Below are 19,072 nucleotides of genomic sequence, written 5' to 3'. Positions count from 1 at the left end.
AGACTTTTGTTAGGTCCACAGACCTAACTGTAACCAACAGTCACAGATCAGCAGGTATCACATAAAAAGACTGGACTCCTGGCTGCCCTTGAACAACTAGACATGGGGCCTCACATGGTGAAAATGGGAGGGAGGGAGGGAGTGGGGGCTGCCTCTTTCACACTGGCTCTTCCTTTCCTGTTAGCTACGGTTGACTGAAGAAAAATGCACAACCTAAAAGTTGAGAATTATGTTTTATTGGGTGGATTTTTCTCAGGACTTCAAGCCCAGGAGACAGCCTCTCAGATACCTCTAAGAGACTGCTCCAAAGAGGTAAGGGAGGAGCCAAGATATATAGGAAATTTTGCAAGAAAAACCAGGTAGTCGAAACATCCAAAGATTGCTGTTAATTAAAGTAAACCAGGTATTGCAAGTGAAGGAATTTAGTGCTTTTCTAAGTATCGGAAGATGCAAGAGTCTGGGCTCATTGAAATCATTCCTTTGATGTGCGCCTAGCTATCTAGGGCCGGTATTCTGTTCTGTCCCATCCTGAGTCCCCTCCAGGTGCACTGTTGGGGGTGGCTGCAGCGGCTGAGGGCCTGGCAGCAGCAGCTTTTGTCTTTATCCCGAGTTCCCTTAGGGCTCGTCGTCGTTGGGGTGGGGGCTGTAGCGGTTTGATGGCTGCAACATCCTTTGTTTACTGATACAGCAGGCAACATTTTTCATTCACACTACCCCTAGCCAGCTCTCCTCTTTTACCTGCCCCACCTGGGTCCTCCCAGCATCCCAGTTTTCGACTCCCACCCTAGCTGATCTGTTCCGAGACTCAGGATGGTCCAGTAGTGTGTGGTTTGCTTAGGGAAGCCATCTGGAGTTCCACCGCAGTTAACCTGACATCTGCGAGCACGTAGGTTCTCTACCCTTCTCTGTGCTTCCAGAGCCTTCCACTCAAAACCCATTGTTTTCTAGGATCCCATTCCAGCTTGGATACCAGGGGGGCTTTGTGTATGTGAGGATACAGAAGTTGTCCAGAAGTGAAAGTCAGTGAGAGTGAACTGTAAGATTTCTCCCTGGGTCCCACCACCTCCCTCTTCTTTCATAGACTTGCCATGGTATCCTTTTCTTCAGGGCGAAAGCCAAGCATGGCTGATTCAAGAGGGAAGACTCCCCACCGCAACTCCAGGCAAGTTGCAGACCCACTCACATGACTTGATGGACCCTGTAGAAGATGCTGGGTATGGTCCAGAAGAAGCTCTCCAGGGCTTTGAGTATGGATCTCCCGCTTGCCAAGAAAATGGCCGATGTGTGGATTGTCTGGGCCAGTGAGTGAGGACTTACATCCTTGTCCACCTCAGAGACATTTCTGTCCACAGCCTTTGGTGGGAGGAAATGAGAGAACGTGTGGAATATAAAGGTAGGTTTTTAAATCGAACCCCTTTGAACCTGCTACCCCTAGGTGTACACCTGCAGACACAGCGGGCCACACAGTACTATTTGAAATAGAGTTAACACTTCTCTTCACATTTATCAGAGCAGCTCTGAATCTTCATTCACAAATCCAAATAAATGAGACGTATATTTCTTTGCTTTCCTTAAATCTACTTTCAGCTCCATGCTACAGCTGGTCTCAGCCACCTTCTAGATGAGTAAGCTCAGACAACTCCTGAACCTCTGAGTCTCTTTTTTCTCATCTGCAAAGTGAGGGTGGTTAGAGCAGTCCCCCAGGTGGCCCTGGGACGAGGGGATGACGTGCAGTGTGTTGGACAGGGGCAGAAAGTACCGCAGGTACTGGGTCAGTGTGCACTATCTTCTCCCCTCGCCAGGAAGCCAAGAAGGCTTGAGAGCAGAAACCTTTCTCCAGTCTGTCTGCTGCGTCCTTTTGTTCATTGGCTTGTTCATTCATTTGTTCCTCAAGTACTGATTAAACGCCATTGGTAGGTGGTCCCTGCAGCTGCCCAATAGCTGCTCCGACATCTCGGGGCTAAAGCCAGAGCTGGGTACTGGGAGGAGAGCGGCTCATTGGTAGAGAATGGCTGGCACCAGCCCTGCCTGGGGAGGAGAGAAGCTCCCCCCCTACGTTGGCCCCTAACCAAGGGTTGCCTTGCTCAGCGCTTCCGCCCCCGTGGCTGTCTTCCAAGGCCCACTTTCTGCCCCAGGACCCTACAAAGACTCCTTTGATGAAAAGTTTGAGGCAAAGTGACTGTGTCATTTGATACAAATGAGGCTCATGGGGGTAAAAAGTGTAGCTTTATTCTCCTATTTGGGGATTTTCTGGCACAAAGGAAAATGATCAGCTGAATGGGGCTAGGGGCGGAAGCCAGGAGGGTGGGGAAAGGCCAAGAGTTGGAGAACTTGAGACTTCTGTTAGCTCTGGGATGAGCGGCTGCAAGTCCGGGGCGTGACCCGCACACTAAAAGGTGCTTCCCACCCAGCCCGACTCTGCTCCCAGAGCAGGTGGGTGTGCGAGGGGCCCTGTCCTGCCACGGAGGGGGCCTTCCTTCCTGCCAGACCGCCAGACACATGGTGGGCCTGCTTCCATGGTCCCCACCCCCTTTCAACATGCACAGCACCTGCTCCCCTTCTCCCACTGATGGGGTGCCAAGGACCTCCAGGGAGAGATTTGAGAGGACCCACAAAAGCCCCTCACCCCAGAGGGTCTCCTGAATCCACCTCTAGGGCTGGCTCCATGGGTGCACCGCTGCGGGACTGGCACTGGGCCCCACGCTCCGGGGACCCTGCACTCAGAGGGACCCCGCACTTTGTTTCAGGCTCTGCCATCACCACCTTAAAATTCTCAATAGTTCTTGGGCAAGGGACCCTTGCATTGTCCTTTTGCACTAAGCCCCATGTTCTCCAGCGGACCCTCTCCCCTCCCCCCAGGTTCTTCAGGTCAGGCCTGCGATCTGTGCACATTCTTTGCTCCTCTCTTACTAACACCTCTCATTTGTAGGGCCCTGTGTTTCCCGTGGGCCTGCATATCACACTCACCTGTCTCCACGGGCCCCCAACTCATTGACTTGTGGGGGATTTGTGTGGGGATTTGTCTCATGACCCCAGGTCCTTTGATGCCACCCCTTTGTTCTTTTTAAGAAAATTTTTTGTTTATTTTTTATTGAAGTGTAGTTGATTTACAATGTTAGTTTCAGGTGTACAGCAAAGCAATTCAGTTATACATATACAGACATATGCCACCCTTTGTTCTTAGGAACAAAAATGCCCACCTCCTGACACCACCTGGGATCCCCTCCTTAAGTGTAGGCAATTTGCAAGTCCAAAGCGGATCCTCTGTTTTGCTCTTAAGAGCCGGCCAAGCCCTCTGAGGGTGCTTAATAAATACTGAGTAATGAACCTGCAGCTGCTGCTCCTTTGGCTAATTAAATCTAAATAACTTACAGACTTTAAATTATGCAACAAGGCTTGGCCAAAACGGCTTAAAAATGCGGGATCCCTAGCTTTTCTGCTGTGCCCTGTGGAAAAAAAATCCTATCTTTTAATCATGCTTAACCTTCCTGAAAGAACAGTGGCAACCTTTGAATAATGAATGAATGTATATTAGCAAGATTTTTGCCCCAAGCTACACACATTGGAGCCAGATTATAAAAGGGACAGAGGCAGAGCCTGGCCTGGGGGGATTCCGGAAGTTTCTGGTGAGTCACAGAGCGCTGGGAGAAATCATTTGGTAGCTCAGAAGCCCAGAGCAAGGACTACTGAAGAGCACAGAGGGAGGGGGGCAGCCGGATGCGCTGTCTCCCGGCCACATCAGCTGTGATGGCGGCTCCCACAGCACGGGTAGGGGGCACACGCTCAGTTATCCTTTCTCCGCTCCTTCCTCTCTCCCCTCCAAGTACCCTCCCCCACCTCCACGACTGCCCAGGCCGAGAGCCCTGTCTTCACAGAAGGTAGGTAAGATGGAGTCATGAAGCCTAGAACAGCACTTCGCATACTCACAGGTGCACTCAAGTCACTGGGGTTACTGTCAAAAGTGCATCTAATGGGTGGGTCTTGGGTGGGGCCTGGGATGCTGCGCTTCTAAGATGCCTGGTGCTGCTGGTTTTCAGATCACATGTAGAGAAGCAAGGAGTTAGGTTTTGTATTAAAGCTGAACATTTCAATCAACTGGGACACTTTTCAGGCTCCCAAACTTCCCTGGACACCATCTCAGATCAATTAAATTGAAATTTCTGAAATCAGGCCCTAGTCTTTGGTTTCATTCCCCACTCACTTTTTTTTTTTTTCTCTGTTAGTTTAGATAATTTGCAGGTCACCCAAGCAAAGCTTAGAAAGCTTAACTGACTTGCTTGCAATCACCTGCTAAAGTGGGATTAGAAACACCTGGCAGGGAAGTGGCATTTAGCACCAAGATTGCTCCCTGTCCCTCTTGCAGATTTTAGCATCTCTGGGGCTCTAGCCATGTCCCTGGGCTCAGGGTTGCAACCTATGTGATTCCATTTGAGGAGCAGGAAGGATTCGTCTATCTTTCTCTTCCTAAGTCTGCCTGAAATTTCACTCTTAGTGCATGTTTGGGCTACAGCTGAGTGTAATGTGGAGGCTCTGTTACCCTCCCTGTCTTCAGCATCATGGTGTGAGTGGGCTGACAGGAGAGACTTCCAGGGACACTGGGCTGTGTTCTGTCGGATCTGGGACTCAGGAGGGGAAGGGACTCTCGAGGCAGGCTTGCCTCCTCTCGCAGCTCTGCAGAGGGTGCCCAGCACAGATGGGTGTGCCCTTCTAAGTCCCCAGACAGGGCTGCTGCCCAAGTTGTGCAAGATCTTGGGGCCTCAGGGAGAGGCCAGGAGGAGGAAGGCCGAGCTGTTTCAGTCGTGTGTCCGGAGAAAACCATGCCCTTCCTGCTATGGTACGTGAGTGAGGCCTTCAGGCAGAGGTGCAGCCAGGGGCCAGACCCAGATTGGCCACAGCTGTGCTCCACCCAGTTGTCTCAAGCCGGACCATGATCCTGGCTCAGTGCTGGGGCAGGCTGTGGGAGCTGGGCCTAAGAAAGCAGGGTAGGACAGACACAGTTATTTGCTTATTCAATATCCATCATTCCCTCTCCCCACACCCATATTATCAGAATTTTAATTTTGTTCACCCAGGCAAAAAACTTGCCACACCTCAGATGTCCTGAATCTAGGAGCAGCAACATGACCAATGAGATTTAAGCAGAAATCTTAAAGTGGGTCTTTCTGGAAAGCTTTTTAAAGATGGCCCCTTCCTTTCTCCCCCTCTGCTGACTTGGAGTTGATACCTGGAGCTGCAGCAGCCATCTTGAGATTATGAAGCTAGAAGCCATGGGGTGAGGAGGATAAATGCCATATGCTAAGGATGGTAGAACAGAAAGAAGCCTGGGTCCTCTATGGCTTCCTAGAGAAGTTTCACCAGTCATGGACTGCCTTACCTGGGGCGTCTCAGTATGTGCGAAACAGAAACCCCTGTTTGGTTAAGTCACTGTGGCTACATTTCTTTTATAGCTAAATGCAGTCTTCACACTAGGACCTCAGAGTGTTCCTGAATTGGACATGGGAAGATGAGGTCAAGGCAAGAATATGGTCCCCAGGAGGGGGTTGGGGGAAGGTCACTATCTCATTCTACAGTCTTCAGGGATTCCTTATTTCCCAAGGGTTGAAGTTCATATTCCTCAGACCAACATTCAAGACTATAAAATTTGGTCCCAAATCAGTTTTCCAGGCCTGTTACCATTCACTGGAGCACTGATGAGCCTGCTCCTTCTGAATACAGATTATACACTACCACCTTGAGCTTAACTCAGGTGCATTCTCCCTCCTCCTTTCTACCTGTCCCAGGCTCACCTGCCCTTGTGGACTGCTCTTTGAAAAAGACTTCCTATCATCCTGGGCTCCAAGGACCTCTCCTTCTTTGATCTCAGTCATCACTGAGGTCTGTGTGCCTGATGGCTTCTTTATATTGTAATGCATATTAACCTCATCTCCCTAGCAGGCCTGTGAGAACCTCCAAGGCAGGATTTGGAAGCATAGAGAATTTGGGAGTGTAGAAGAATCGTGTGCTTTGGAGTCAGGCTTGAGATCTCACATGGTCTTGAATACGTCACTTAACCTCTCTGAGCCTCAGTATCCTTGTCTGTGAAATGGGAGTGATGCCCATGTCTACCTCCCGGGCCTCCATAAAGCATGTAGCACAGTGCCTGGCCCACTGGAGGTTCTCTAGAAGCGCTTGCATGTCGCCTTGCTGCCCTCCTGGTAACACTGGACTGTGCCTTTTCACTATCCTTTGCATCTCTATCCACTTTTGTTTCTCCTTTCCATCTGATTTTCTGCTTAGTATTTGAACCAGGAGACCTGTACCAAGTTTGGGGAGTGATCAGGAATCTTTCTCATTTTTGCCAAGGGCAGATCTTAGGCTACTGATTTCAGTCTTCCATCAGAGTAGGTAGGAGGGCTAGAGGGGAGATACCATGTCCACTGCTAAGGAGGCGAGATGAGATGCTAACTTAACTTCTCAAGGGAGTTTACTAGGTGTTTCTCTGAAGACATGTAAGGAAAATGGGTGTATTTAAGTTCAGTTGTACCTGGCAACAGACAATGAAGTAAATGGCCTTATAGTACCTTTTTTTTTTTTTTTTAAACAAACCCACAATTCTGCTTGCTCTAACAAATTAAACGTCTGGGCCTTGATCTTTTTGATATCTTGATTGCCTCCGTCTTTGGCTTCAATCCCCACCTCAGACAGACCCAGATCCAGTAAGATGATTGTGAGAAGTGACCTATAGCAAAAAAAAAAAAAAATTCTACCCTTGAAAGTTTAATGAGAAATGACAGTTTTATTACTTTCAAGTAAATACCTGTCACACAGCTCTAAATGCGGATGGATGCATTGAACTGGGTGGCGAATGAGAAGCCACCATGGACTGAAATGGCATAATAACATGCACTGACGCAGAGTCCCAGGGCGGTCCTTTCATGTGTTCCTCTTAGCATCACTCAGCCGGCCCAACAAGACAGAAACGTACTCTTTTGTCCTTCTTAAAGCAGAGACTTATGTCTGGGAAGAGGAGGGGGCCATAAAGACTTGACTGATTGCACAGCTGTGTCCAGCCTCATTCAGTTTGCTGCTTAATCACTAAAGTCTCCCGCGCCAGCCATCATTCCTGGGCGGGGCTGGCGGGGTCAGGGCAGCCCGCCACCTGCTGGGGGTGGGGGCGCAGTGTGAGAGAAACCGTCAAGGGTAGCTGGCCCTGGGGGAGTTGAACCCCTTTCCCTGGTTACACACACTGGGCAGCTTCATTTTGTGCCTCCTGTGAGCCCTCTAGTGGCCAAAGGCTGTTCCTTTTGGTTGTTGCCTGTTTACCTGGAGGGTTGTGTATATTTCTACTGTAGACAACTGTTTATTTGCCGTGTGTGTGTGTGTGTGTGTGTGTGTGAGTGATCTGAGGGTTGGGCTGTGTGGTCTGTTGGGGTTTTTCTTCCCTCTTCCTACTTTTCCATTAGAACAGCAGGCCCAGATTTTGCCCTGCCCCGCCTCAACCAAGCATGCACTGCTCAGTGTTAAGGCTATCTGACAGGCCTGTCCCAGGCTCCTTGAAACTTCAGCATCTCTCTCCTTGAATTGCTGAGGGCAGGCTCAAAGTCTGCATGGTAGACTGTGTACAGTCCTCAGACCCAGGGCTAAATGGGCCCCTGCCAAGGGCCTGGGGATGCCATCCTGACACGTCTGCAGAGCTGGAAAGAGCTCGAGGAGTCTTGGCTCCTGTATTAATTCCTTGTTACTGTTGCTGCTGTAATAAATTATTACAAACATAGTGGCTTAAAGCAACTCAAATTTATTCTTTTACAGTTCTGGAGGTCAGAAGTTTAAAATGGGTTTGGCAGGGCTGCATTCTTCCTGGTGGCTCTGGAGAAGAACCCCCTTTCTTGGCTTTTCTAGTTTCTACAGGCTGCCTGCCTCCCTTGGCTCATGGCCCTGGACCTCTCCACCCTCTGCTTCCACGGCCGCATATCTCCTCCCCTGCCTCTCACCCTCCTGCCTCCATCTTAGAAGACCCTTGTGATTACACCGTGCTCATCTGGATAAACCAGGATTCTCTCTTCATGTCAAGGCCCTTAGTTTAATCACACCTCAAAGTCTCTTTCACCATGGAAGATAACATATTCACAGGCTCTGGGGACTGGGACGTGGACATCTGTGGGGGGCCTTCCCCCAAGCCTACCACAGCTCCCTACATCTCAGAAAGATCTATGCAAGTGAGTAGATGTGGTGTATCCCAAGCCAGCCCAGTCATGGTGTGACTTCCATGATTCTGGAAGCGCTTTCTAAATCCCTTCTCCCCACAGATACCTCCCTAACTTGCTACCATCTAAAGCCCTCCTCTCGGGGAGTAGAGCATCTTGATCCATAGAAAGAACTCAGGCTCAGTTCAAGGCTTGAACATGTTTCTTCACACTGAGGTGTAAGTGGTTGACATCAAAACTTTCCTAACAGCAAGCCCTGATGGGAAGGATGCACATGTGGGGGGAGGAGGGTCCCAGTGACAGAGAGAGCAGAGGCACTTGGAAGTATGACCATAAAGTTTTAATCAAACAGAGCAAAATGGCCGCGATGCAGAACAGGTAGTGCTTGGAGAAGAGGAAGAAGACCATCTCCTTGGTGACGTAGATGATGTGTATGAAGATGAAGCAGTACAGGAACATGGCGAACTGGTTCTTGGGGAGCAGGAGGTCCTGGAAGCCTCCCGAGAACTGTGGGGGAGAGAAAAGAGTGCAAATGGCGAAACCGGGGCTTGGGTGCTAGGCTGGCCTGGGCTTCCATCCTGCTCCTGTCCCTTCCTGAATGTGACCTTGGACAGGCTGTCTTCCCCACCTAAGGAGAGGGTAATTGTGCCCCCTCACAAGATGACCAGGAGGAAGTGCCAGACAGGAAAGGAAAAATTCCCAAGCAGGGTCACTGGCACATAGCGGGAACTCATGAGTTTCACTTCTTGAGCCAGGTCCCATCCCTCCTGAGTCAGGCTGGCAGCGTCTTCTCTGTACACTCCATGCAGCCTCTGAGTCCCGCATGGGGGCAGCCTCCCTCTGACTCTGAGATCCCCAGATCTGGGTGCCGGCTCTTAGGAGTGTTCTCTGGACAGTCTCCCCTAACACTCGATCTTGTTTTCTGGATGGTGGCACAATGAGTGAGGGCGATTCCTTGGGCATAAATGACTGTGTCTGTCTGTCTCTCTGTGTCCTTCCTGGCACACGTCAAACAGGGTCAGGCTGTGGTCTTTCAGCCCAGGGTTTGGTGTCTCCTGCGGGCAAGTAGTCAGAGACTGGTGATGGGGCCTCCCTAAACCCTCAGGGTCTTGGGCTTGGGGGAAGGCAGTTTGAACTGTCCGGCCAATTCTGTCTGTGTGTGGCTCTTTACCAGAATCTCTATAAAGCAGGTCGAACAGACCTCCATTTTAACTGTAGAAAGCATCATCCCTAAGCCAGGGAAAAGCTGATAGCACTATTCTAACCTGTAGTTAAGAAGGCATTACCCCACGGTTCATTTTTTAAAATATCTTTAAAACTCATGCCACATTTTTGCAAGCAGGCAGATGGCAGGGACTGCGATGCCCTAACCTGGCTAGAAACTCACAGTGGTGTTTTTCAGTACAATGCCAGCTCTCTTCCCACCCGCCCAGAAAACAGAGGGTGGCGGGGAGCTTAAAATTCAAGTCAACTCTCCACTTTTCAGTAAATGCACAGGAAGTAAAACACTTCTGTAAACTATTTTTAAAGGCTGAGATTGGGAAACACTGTTGTTGAACCAAATATATAAAATGTGAGGACAACTAAATAAAGCTGAGTGGGGCAGAAAATGACTCCAGTGATGCCACCTCTGAAATGAAGAGCAAGGAATGTTGAAGACCAGAGGGAAGAAACCCAGTGTCCTGGTCCGAGAGGAGGGCTGGACAGATCTTGTGTTTCTCCGCACACCTGCTCTGGCTCTAGATCCCCTGACTTCCTGCCACCATTTGCGGTCTGCTTGCTAATGGATATTTATGGTTTTGATAACAAAATGTGCATTTGTGAAAACTTTTAGACTTTTCGAAACACTTTCGATGGTCTATTTTTTAACTTAATCAGAAGACAGAGAGCAGATAGGACTATATACCAAGGATTTCCATCTCCTCCAGCAAGGAGAAGGATTTTCAAACTAAAAAGCAGATATTTTGTGAGCAAGAAAAAAAAATTGTTGAGAAGCCAGCTTGTGTTCATTGAGAACATACCATGCAAAACTAACCTGATTTTCTTTAGGAAAAAAAATGGCCCAGTCAGTTGGGGAAATGCTATAGTGCAATATCTTAATTCTGGGAAACCATCTGACAGTGTGTCTCAGGACATTTTTCTGGACAAGGTAGAGAAATGTGAGCTGGAGAAAATGTAACTCAAGGGTGCTGATTAATGGAACATTGCTAACCTGTGGGGAGATCTTTTAGTGGTATTTACTTTAGGTCATATCCTCCTCAACAATTATAGCAATGACTTGGATAAAGACAGAAGGCAAGTTTCTCAGAACTGAGGATGACTCAGAGCTGGGAAGCATAGCTAATACATTACATCCTGATAAAACTGAAAAGTGATGAACGTAAGTTGTTGCATTTGGGTCAAGAAGTGAATTGCATGAGTACATAAAAATGGGAATATTTACTGAGTGCTTACCTAATGTGCCAGGCTCACTGCAAAGTGCCTTACGTGCATTCTTTCATTTAATCCTCACAACAACCCTATGAGGTAGGTACAGCCTTCTAGATGAGCAAACCGAGGCTCAGAGGATCAGTAATTTGCCCAACGTCACACAGTTTATACATGGTAGAGGCAGGATTTCAACCTAGGACTGTCTGATTTTAAAGCCCGGACAGTGCTGCTTTAAACAATAACATCTTTCATTATTTAGTACTTCTGATGGCCCAGCCACAGTGCTAAGCACTTCACATCCCATTTAATCACAAGCAGGCTTTCTTATGTCCATTTAGATCAGGGGAGAGTGGTCCATTTCTTGCCAAAAGAGGTCTGTTTTAGTTGACGGCAAGGCAGTGCGAGCCAACAGAGCAAATGCAGCCCTGATGAGGGGAGGAGGTGATGGGTCTATCAAAATCCCCAGCCAGACTGCCATGGGGGTTCTGGGGCTAGCCCTCAGTGTCCCAGTTTAAGAGATGCAGATGGAGTGTGGTGGAAATCGAGTTAAAGAGGAAACGTTAAAAGAGTTTTCCCTGAGAAGGAAAGTCATGGGCAGGTGAGTGGACAAAGTAGTCTGGGACCCCTCCTGGCGTCAACTCTCCTTAAAGAGTCAGATCTCAGCTTCACATGGAAGCTCTAAAGCAGTGAGCAGACCCTCCCACCGAGTCTCTGGACGTAGGGTGGGATGCAGCCGCGAAGCAGGTAAGGTCGGCTCCCCATGCAGGTCAGGGGTGGGCCCCTTCACCTCCAGGGCGGGACCTGCCACCTACCAGGCGGGGCGCCCCCTGCTGCTGCAGCTGCTCCATCACCTCCTCGTGCTGCCGCTGGCGCTCGTTCTCCTCGTGCACGTACTTGAGCCGCGTGAGCTCGAACTCCATGCGCATCTTCTCCAGCTCCATTTCAGCGTTGCTCTCGGGCCCTGGGGCCGGGAGCAGCTCCGCGAGTTCAGGTCCATCTCCTGCCTGTCCCTTGGTGGTGGCGGGGCCGGCCTTGGAGGACAGTGACTTAGGCGGCCCTGGGCAGCCTCCGTCCTCACAAGTTTCTAGCTCCTCCAGGTAGTCGTAGGAGGAGTCGGGCTTCGGGGACTCTGCCTCCTGAGGGAAGAGGGTGGGAGGATGGGGGAAGTCAGCCATGGGCTGCCTGTACCCCACCCCACCGCGCTCTGGTGGCTCCGGACACCACACATTGGGGTACTTGAAAGAGTGTTGTGAATTGTGAGCATTGGGACTTGAGTTCTTGTTAGAAATGCACTTATGTGGAGTGATCAGGACCTGAGAATTAAGAAGGAGAGGGCGAAGGACACAGAGGAATGGTGCCCTAAAGATGCAGGGGGATGTGTTGGGGAGTTGAGTAGAAGTCATCTTCCTGGTGATTTTCAAATCATCACTGGAGGTAACTTCCTACCCCCCATTCTACTTTGAGACCAGAGACACCTAGTCCTCTGGGGCATACAGAGGGAGGATGAAACCCAGGGTCTGCACTGAGAGGCCTAAATACCTGGGGACCAACATTAGGGCCATGGGGGGGCCCAGGCCCATCTGCAGGAGGAGGAAAGGGCCCCACATGGAGAGGTAGATGGGCGAGACCAAAGCCACCTTTAAGTGACTTTACAATCTTACAGAGGGCTACCTGGTCACTGGTTATAGCTGGGTGCCAGGTTGGGGATGGGGTGCATGTCACCTGCTCTTCTTAGCAGCTCTCTAGAATCTCAGAGCACTCAGCTCCTATCCTGTGTCCCCAGAGTCCTCTTCCTCCCCCTGCTGGGACAGGCTAGGGCAGTGAGATGAGGCATCCTCCTTACCAAAGAGACCCTTGCCTTCCCTTCCGACATGGGATCATCAGGCACCATCTTGGGGAAGTTTGGGCAGCTTTCTCCTGCCCCCCGACCTTCCATCATCTCCCTGTCCTCCGACGCCATCCAGAAAACCACAGTGTTGCCAGTTGGGGCCAAAGGATATCTTTTGAGGCACTAACATTTGGCCTCATCAGATTCCACAGCCCAGCCACCATCACAATCCCCTGTCCTCATAATAACCCACATTCTACCAGTTGCTAGGGCCCCTCTGGCAGAGGGTGTGACACCTCTCAGGTGCCATTATTCAGAACTACAGGATGGGCCTTTGCACCCACCCCTTCCCCACCAAGGACTGCTTTGAAAACTAGAATTCCACCACTTGAAATCTACTCTCTTGGATTCCTCTTTTAAATGCATCCTGGCTTGAGATGAGTCATAATTAGCTCCAAAAACCCTGTTATGGGCTGAATTATGTGCCCCCCAAATTTGTATCTTAGAATGTGACTTTTATTTAGAGATAGGTTCTTACAGAGATGACATGAGGTAGCATAAGATGTTCCCATGGCCAAACTCAAAGCCAAAGTATGGGGAAATGTACTCCATCCCTTTAGTGGGAAGAACTGCAAAGACACAGGGTAAAAAGTGTGGATATGGGGCAATATAAACAGGGCCCATAAAGCAAATCATTGTCAAGAGTGTTGGTGTTGCTGCGGTCGGAGCCACTGGGGAAGGTTCTGTGGAAGAGGTAACATGAAGGGTGGCTGGGATCTGGGCAAGAGGGAAGGATCAGCATAAGCGAAGTCGACTAAAAATTATTGTCCATTTGTCTCTCCATTTGTGCTCTCTGTCCTTCTCCACCCCTGCCCTTTCCCTAGGAGCTGACCACAACAAAGCTGCATTATTTCATTAAGCAAAGCAGTATATTCCAAAGCAAAATATAGTCTAGGACTCTCATTTCCCCTGTCCCAAGGGAAGATCCTCACGCACCTGTCCTGACTCTGCAGGAGGCTGGGGAGATAGCTCTCATGAGCCTGGGGTTGGTTTGGCACTCCTGGCAACACAAAGAGTCACTCCCTCCACTGCTCCACTGAGCCCAGGGAAAGGAGGTTACAGTAAGGCCATCTGAGGGAGCGAGGGTACCAGGATCACGTGGGAGCCCAATGGGGATTTGGGTGACTGGGCCCCGTGGAGACTGTGCTGCGTTCAGACCTGGTGTACCTTCACACGCTTTGCCATTCTTGTAACTTGGCTGGTTCTGGGGTTTCTGCTGCTCTGTGTCCTCTCACTTTTAGCCAACATCCTTTCTCACCTGTGATTTTCCCTATCTCATAGCTTTAGCCTGTGCAAAGTTTCTGCTTCCTCCCAGTTTCAGCTTATTCATGTCTTGAGCTTCTAACAGCCCTTCACAGCCCTGACTGCACTGCCCGTCTGTGTGCATTCAGTCTGTGTTCGTCCTAACTGTCTTAGTCACTCGTGATGTCCTAGTTGACTTTTCCAAGGATGGGAATCAGAATGACCTACTTTGTCTCTATTTGGGCAGAGCTTTTCATTCTAGCCACTGGGCAGCCCATGGACTGGGAAGGTGCCCAGCCCAGCTCAGTCGACAGTGGAGAAATGGAAGGATGGGGAGGTAGGGACATACAGGACAGTGGACAGCAGCCTTGGGCTGTTCCTAGGCAGAAGCTGTTGGGGGAGGGCCGTGGGGGTGGTCAGTTCCCTTTAGAAGGGGCATTGAGCACAAAGGGCACTGTATATTCATAGAGCAACATGTCAAGCGTCAGTTTGGCAAATAACTGGAGACACTTGCGTATTAGTACAGCACTCACAGACTTTCATTTACATGATCTCATTTGATTCTCAGAATACCCTATGAGGCAATTTAAAGCAGGTATAATTGTTGCTTCCTGACAAGCAGGGACCTGAGTCATACAGAGAGATGAAGTGGTTGGTATCTAAGGGCAAAAGACATTAGTGGTTGAGCTAGGACTCCCATCCCATCCTTGAGATTTCCCACCTCCTTCCCTGACATTTCTACATTAGACCATCAAGATGGTCTTTGGGGCTCCAAATCTCAGATGCAAGATGATATTTTTTTAGCTATCTTGTTAGCATTTTCTTAGCTTTTTAAACAATTATTTATTTATTTATTTATTTATTTATTTATTTTTATTGGAGTATAGTCAGTTTACAATGTTGCATCAATTTCTGCTGTACAGCATACTGTTTCGGTCATATATATATATATGACATAAAATGATTTTTCCACCTCAAAAAAAAAAAGAAAGAAGTATGTACTTAGATGTTTATTACAACATTGTTTATAATAGCAAAAGACTGGGAAAAAGTTAAATTTCCACCAGAAGGGAGCTGGATAGTGCCATATTTATGTCAAGAATACTATGCAAATTTTTGAAAGAATAAGAGTAAAGGAAAACCAAGTAAGGTAGATGTGTCAGCACAAGTATGGAATGCCTTCCAAGCTATATTCAGTGGGAAAGCAAAAGCAGTGCTCTCATCTGTATTAAAATATGAAAGTATCTTTATTATCCTGGTGTATGCCTAGAGTTTGCCTGGAAGGACACATAAGAAACTGGTTTGTGATGGTTGCCTTTGAATTGGGAGAGTGGGGGGATTGGGGATTTGGGGGTAGGAGGGAGACATTCTTAACTGTATTGCATTTTTACACTTCGACTTTTCAAAAAACAATGTGCATATATTACATTTTCAATTAAATTTTTGGAAGAGAGGGTTTGCGCTGCATAGCTGAAGGAAGTTTAGGCTGTGTGACTTGTTCTGGTTGAGGACAGGCAGGCATCTTTAAGGCCCTGGGTCATACCCAACCTCCACATCGCCCCCCACCTCTGTGACCCCTCTCCAGTCTGCGGTTGTCTTTACGTCAACTAGGGACGGATATCTTACTGCTGAAATGCCCTCCTACCTTTCTGGCTGCCTCAGTGACAGACTGTTGTGACTCTGAGACACTTCAGCCTAGGTGTGCTGGAGCAGTTAGAGGATTATAATAGTAACAACAATGATAGCTTACAATTATTGGGCGCTAACCATGTACTGGTTATTAGGAATTTTTCAAGCATGATTTTATGTAATTTTTGAGAGCAATCATATGAGTTATTATTATCTTTGTCTTCATAGAAGTGGTAACTGAGTCTCCAAAAGGCTGTCACCTGTCCATAGTGACAAAGTTAGGATCAAGTGAAGCCAGGACTTAAGCACCAAAGCCCCTGTATGAAATCACTTCCTGCTGGGAACATTAAGAGCAGTTTCTGTTTTCCCGATGGAACTCTGGCGGAGATGGGGTATTCAGGAGGAAGAGGTGACACAAATGCTCAGAGGATTTTTCCAGACCAATCTGACTGAGGAGGGAGCAAGGGGCCGCTTGAGGACAGCCCCTCCAGGTCGTATGCAGGTCCGTGAAGGCATGTAAATGAGCCTCGTATCAGTCAGGGCCTAATCAGGAGACAGAAACCACACAGAGATTCCAACAGGGAAGATAGACTATAAAGAATTACTAACTAGTGACAGGGGATTGGCTACTTAGGGATAAAGAGAACTATAAATAATACAGGAATGCATTGGTTTTCTATATATAGCATCTTGTCATCTGCATCACAGTTTTACCTCTTCCCTTCCAATTTGTGTCCCTTTTATTTCTTTTCCTTGTCTCATTGCTGTGGCCAGGACTTCCAATACTATGTTGAACAGAAGTGGTGAGAATAGGCATCCTTGTTCCTAATTTTAGCAGCAAGTACAGTAATGCGTTTGAGAGAGGAGCCCCTTAGAGGCTGAGATTCATATTCCATTGGAGGGGGTGTGGCTGGAGCCACTGAACCATGTAAAAGTTCACTGAAGTCAAGGTCAAGCAGGTCAAGGCTGGCAAGCAGGAAACTGTCTCCTTGAGTGCCAAAAAAACCCACTGGGAAGCTGCCTAGAATTTGATGTTGAACTTGTCAGGAAGTCACTAGAGAAAACCTCAGCTGGAAAATGTGTTGGGACAAGCTGTGCCCCAAAGTGCCCCTGAAACCCTCTGGAGGTGAGGACCACTACATGTGCCAGCCTAGCATTGTGGGTGGAAGGAAAAAGGAAAGTGCACCAGAACCAGGAAGAAAACCCCCTTCTTACCTGGATGTCTCTCTATCATCATGAGCTGGGCAGAGAAATGCTTACAGAGCTTTGCTTCAGCATCAGGAGCCAGGCAGCTAAGGGTGGATTTGCAGCTAAGAGGCAATATACATTGATAACAACACAGAACGTTCGTTCCTACTAGGAATTCAGTTCCCTTTCAACACACCTGCCTCAGTGCCCTGGAGGTAGGTCTTGCCTTTTGAGGAGTTCACCCAAAACAACATTTCACAAGCCCCTTCCAGATTCATGACCATGTGCTGGATACTGAGGGGAATACCAGGGATCATCGTGCAGGTCTCACCTCCACGGAGTATATCGTCGAGCTGGAGAGAGGATGCTTCTTGATGTTCCCTCGGTACATCTGAGCTCTCCTGCCTTCCTGACTTTTTGCTGATAGTTTTCTCAGCCTACAAAACCCTCTCTCCTTTATCTCCACTCCGAAAGCCCCTCCAGCCTTCAGGGCCCATCCCAGCTACTACAATCTGTGAAACTGTGTGCTTTGTGCCTCTCTGGCTGCTTTGTGTTAAATGATCTGGTGCTTACTTCATCCTCCTGGATCAGCAGCTGCACGAGGGCGGGGCACACGGCCTTGCTCACAGCGGGCGCCAGTGAAGGTCAGGTTAGCCGATGGCTCTGGTCAAACTGTGGCTCCCTTCTGGCTAGTGAGTGTGACATAGGCAGGCAGACCAGAGGGTCAAGGAGCTACACCTTCTGCTTTTTGTCCTGACCCCCTCCAAGCAGAAGCAGAGGCCTCACTTCCTAACCACTTTCCTGTTGGATCCTCTACTTTGGTGCAGGTGAATTAGCAGCAAATGAATTCCCACAGAGTTGGGTGTAAATCAAAGTCTTGTAAGTTTAAATCTATTTTAAATGGTTGGGAAGTCAGGTGATGGGTATGGGAACCTTGCTATTGAAAGGAATTTTGTGCATAATTTCATAAAGCTGCTTTCTCCCAATCTGTAAATCCAATGGCCATTCATACACTGGGCTTGTTAAAGCAAAGCCTGCCTGGGATGAAGCCTGAATACTGGTGCTGGTACACCCTAGCCGGTCGGAGCTCCTGATGGGAGGAATACTCCAATGAAGAGCTGGCTTAAGGATGAAATTCTGGACTGTCATCGGTGGGAGCTGGAAGGGGGCGTGGAGACCCTCCCGCCTGGGCCTCAGGGGCTCTCAGTAACAACTTCTGATTAACTCCTTTTGGGCCACCCAGCAGAGTGCAGTGGAAAATGTTCTGCACCAAGTATAGGGGTCCTGGGGTCCTGGCCCAGGCTTTGCCATTAGCTAAGCCAAGACCTTGGCAAGTCATTGGAACCCTTTAGGGGTGCAGACTCTGCATGTAAAAACGGAGGGGGGCAGTGAAGCCCTGCTTCATACAGACGTGTTGCCTTTGCTCCCACCTTACAACAGGTGGGTGTGGAGCCAGGTGGTGCACCTGCTATTAGAGCTGCCTCCAGCTGGCCTTCTAGAATATTCTAAATGAAGTAATGGGACAGTGCTGAAATCGCCCTCAAAAAAGCCTCCTTGAACGTCTCATCCGACGCTTTTTTCATTTCATGTAAGTTAACATAAAAGAAACTTATTCCCATAAAGAACTTTACTCTCCATCGTCCCCTCCACAGATATAAAGGGGAGGGTGAAGCAGTTTTGGTGGACACTGCCCCCTTGTGGTCCAGCTTGTCCTCACCGGGAGGCTGTCAGCCTAGGGATTTTTCCTGAGGTTCCTGCCCCTGATCATTGGCAAAATAATCAAGTCACCCCGGAAAAGCTAAATCCATAAGACCTCTGGGAAGAGTTCCAGCTCCAGAGCATGCCTAGTGGCATCCCAAATCTGCAGAGCTGGCTTTGTGGAGTCTTGTGTGCCAGCAAGAGGTTAAGGTGGGGAGGAATGTCATAAACAGAAATACCCAGCAGCTGAGCCCAGACAGACCCACAGGAATGAGACCAGCAGTGGAAGGAGCGATAAGGGCCCTAGCCTTCGGGACCTCCAGTGGGAAGCCATCCATCGGCAGCCGACCCAGCAGGCAGAGGGAGGGGGGCCCCTGGAGGTTCCTCTGGCAGGAGAACTGTGACAGCAAGCATCTGGCTTTGTCCTGGGCCCTGGGGTACAGCGTCCAGTCCTTGAAGGTGTGAAGGCTACAGGGCTGCGGGCTCCGAAGTGGAATGACAGAATTCTAAGTCGGTAGGAAGGGCATATCCGCCAGGGAATTAACTTTGGGCTTAGAGATTCAGGTGATGGGGAAGGGCTAAGCACTCCGGTCTTGGAACTGGCTTAGTTTCCAGAACGGGGGGCTGGGTTAGAGCAGGCCTGGGCATGAGTCTGACCTGTGCCTGCAAATGCTATGTAATCCCACAGTGATTAGAGGCTGCCAGGTAGATGGAAGTCTCTGGAGGGAGACGAACCAATGGGAAAGCATGAAGGGCATCTAGCTCTCATGAGGGGCTGTTGCTTCAGGCCAATGTTCAGATTTTCACAGGATTC

General features: G+C 49.1%; 2 protein-coding genes across 13 annotated transcripts in view; one reads left to right on the top strand and one right to left on the bottom strand.

The window, feature by feature from the left end:
• Window positions 1–19,072, top strand: part of ATP6V1E2 (ATPase H+ transporting V1 subunit E2) — a 126,953-nt gene that overhangs the window by 36,325 nt on the left and 71,556 nt on the right. For 6 of the 12 annotated variants that reach the window (XR_012498947.1, XR_012498945.1, XR_012498953.1 and 3 more), the window contains one exon: window positions 1,108–1,393. The exons of 5 other annotated variants lie outside the window; for them this stretch is intronic. The gene's annotated coding sequence lies outside the window, so the exon portion shown is untranslated. Of the gene's footprint in view, window positions 1–1,107; window positions 1,394–12,628; window positions 18,149–19,072 lie in introns of those variants that run through there. One more of the 12 variants, XR_006719209.2, reaches the window with a different exon arrangement.
• TMEM247 (transmembrane protein 247) lies at window positions 6,955–12,617 on the bottom strand. The gene is made up of 3 exons (XM_074341097.1): window positions 12,457–12,617; window positions 11,426–11,749; window positions 6,955–8,690 (listed from the first exon to the last, which is right to left on the bottom strand). The coding sequence occupies exons 1-3, from the start codon at window positions 12,571–12,573 to the stop codon at window positions 8,427–8,429; spliced, it is 705 nt and encodes a 234-aa protein (XP_074197198.1). The 5' UTR covers window positions 12,574–12,617; the 3' UTR covers window positions 6,955–8,426.

This window comes from Camelus bactrianus, chromosome 15 (genome assembly GCF_048773025.1).
Source record: "Camelus bactrianus isolate YW-2024 breed Bactrian camel chromosome 15, ASM4877302v1, whole genome shotgun sequence".
In the NCBI taxonomy this organism is placed as follows: domain Eukaryota; kingdom Metazoa; phylum Chordata; class Mammalia; order Artiodactyla; family Camelidae; genus Camelus; species Camelus bactrianus.
This window is presented reverse-complemented; position numbering and strand designations above follow the sequence as displayed.

Coding starts and splice junctions, on each gene's coding strand:
- TMEM247 (XM_074341097.1), bottom strand. CDS start 12,573: ATGGCGTCGGAGGACAGGGAGATGATGGAAGGTCGGGGGGCAGGAGAA. Junction 11,750..12,456: donor GGAAGGCAAGGGTCTCTTTG/GTAAGGAGGATG, acceptor CTCTTCCCTCAG/GAGGCAGAGTCCCCGAAGCC. Junction 8,691..11,425: donor AGCAGGGGGCGCCCCGCCTG/GTAGGTGGCAGG, acceptor TCTCCCCCACAG/TTCTCGGGAGGCTTCCAGGA.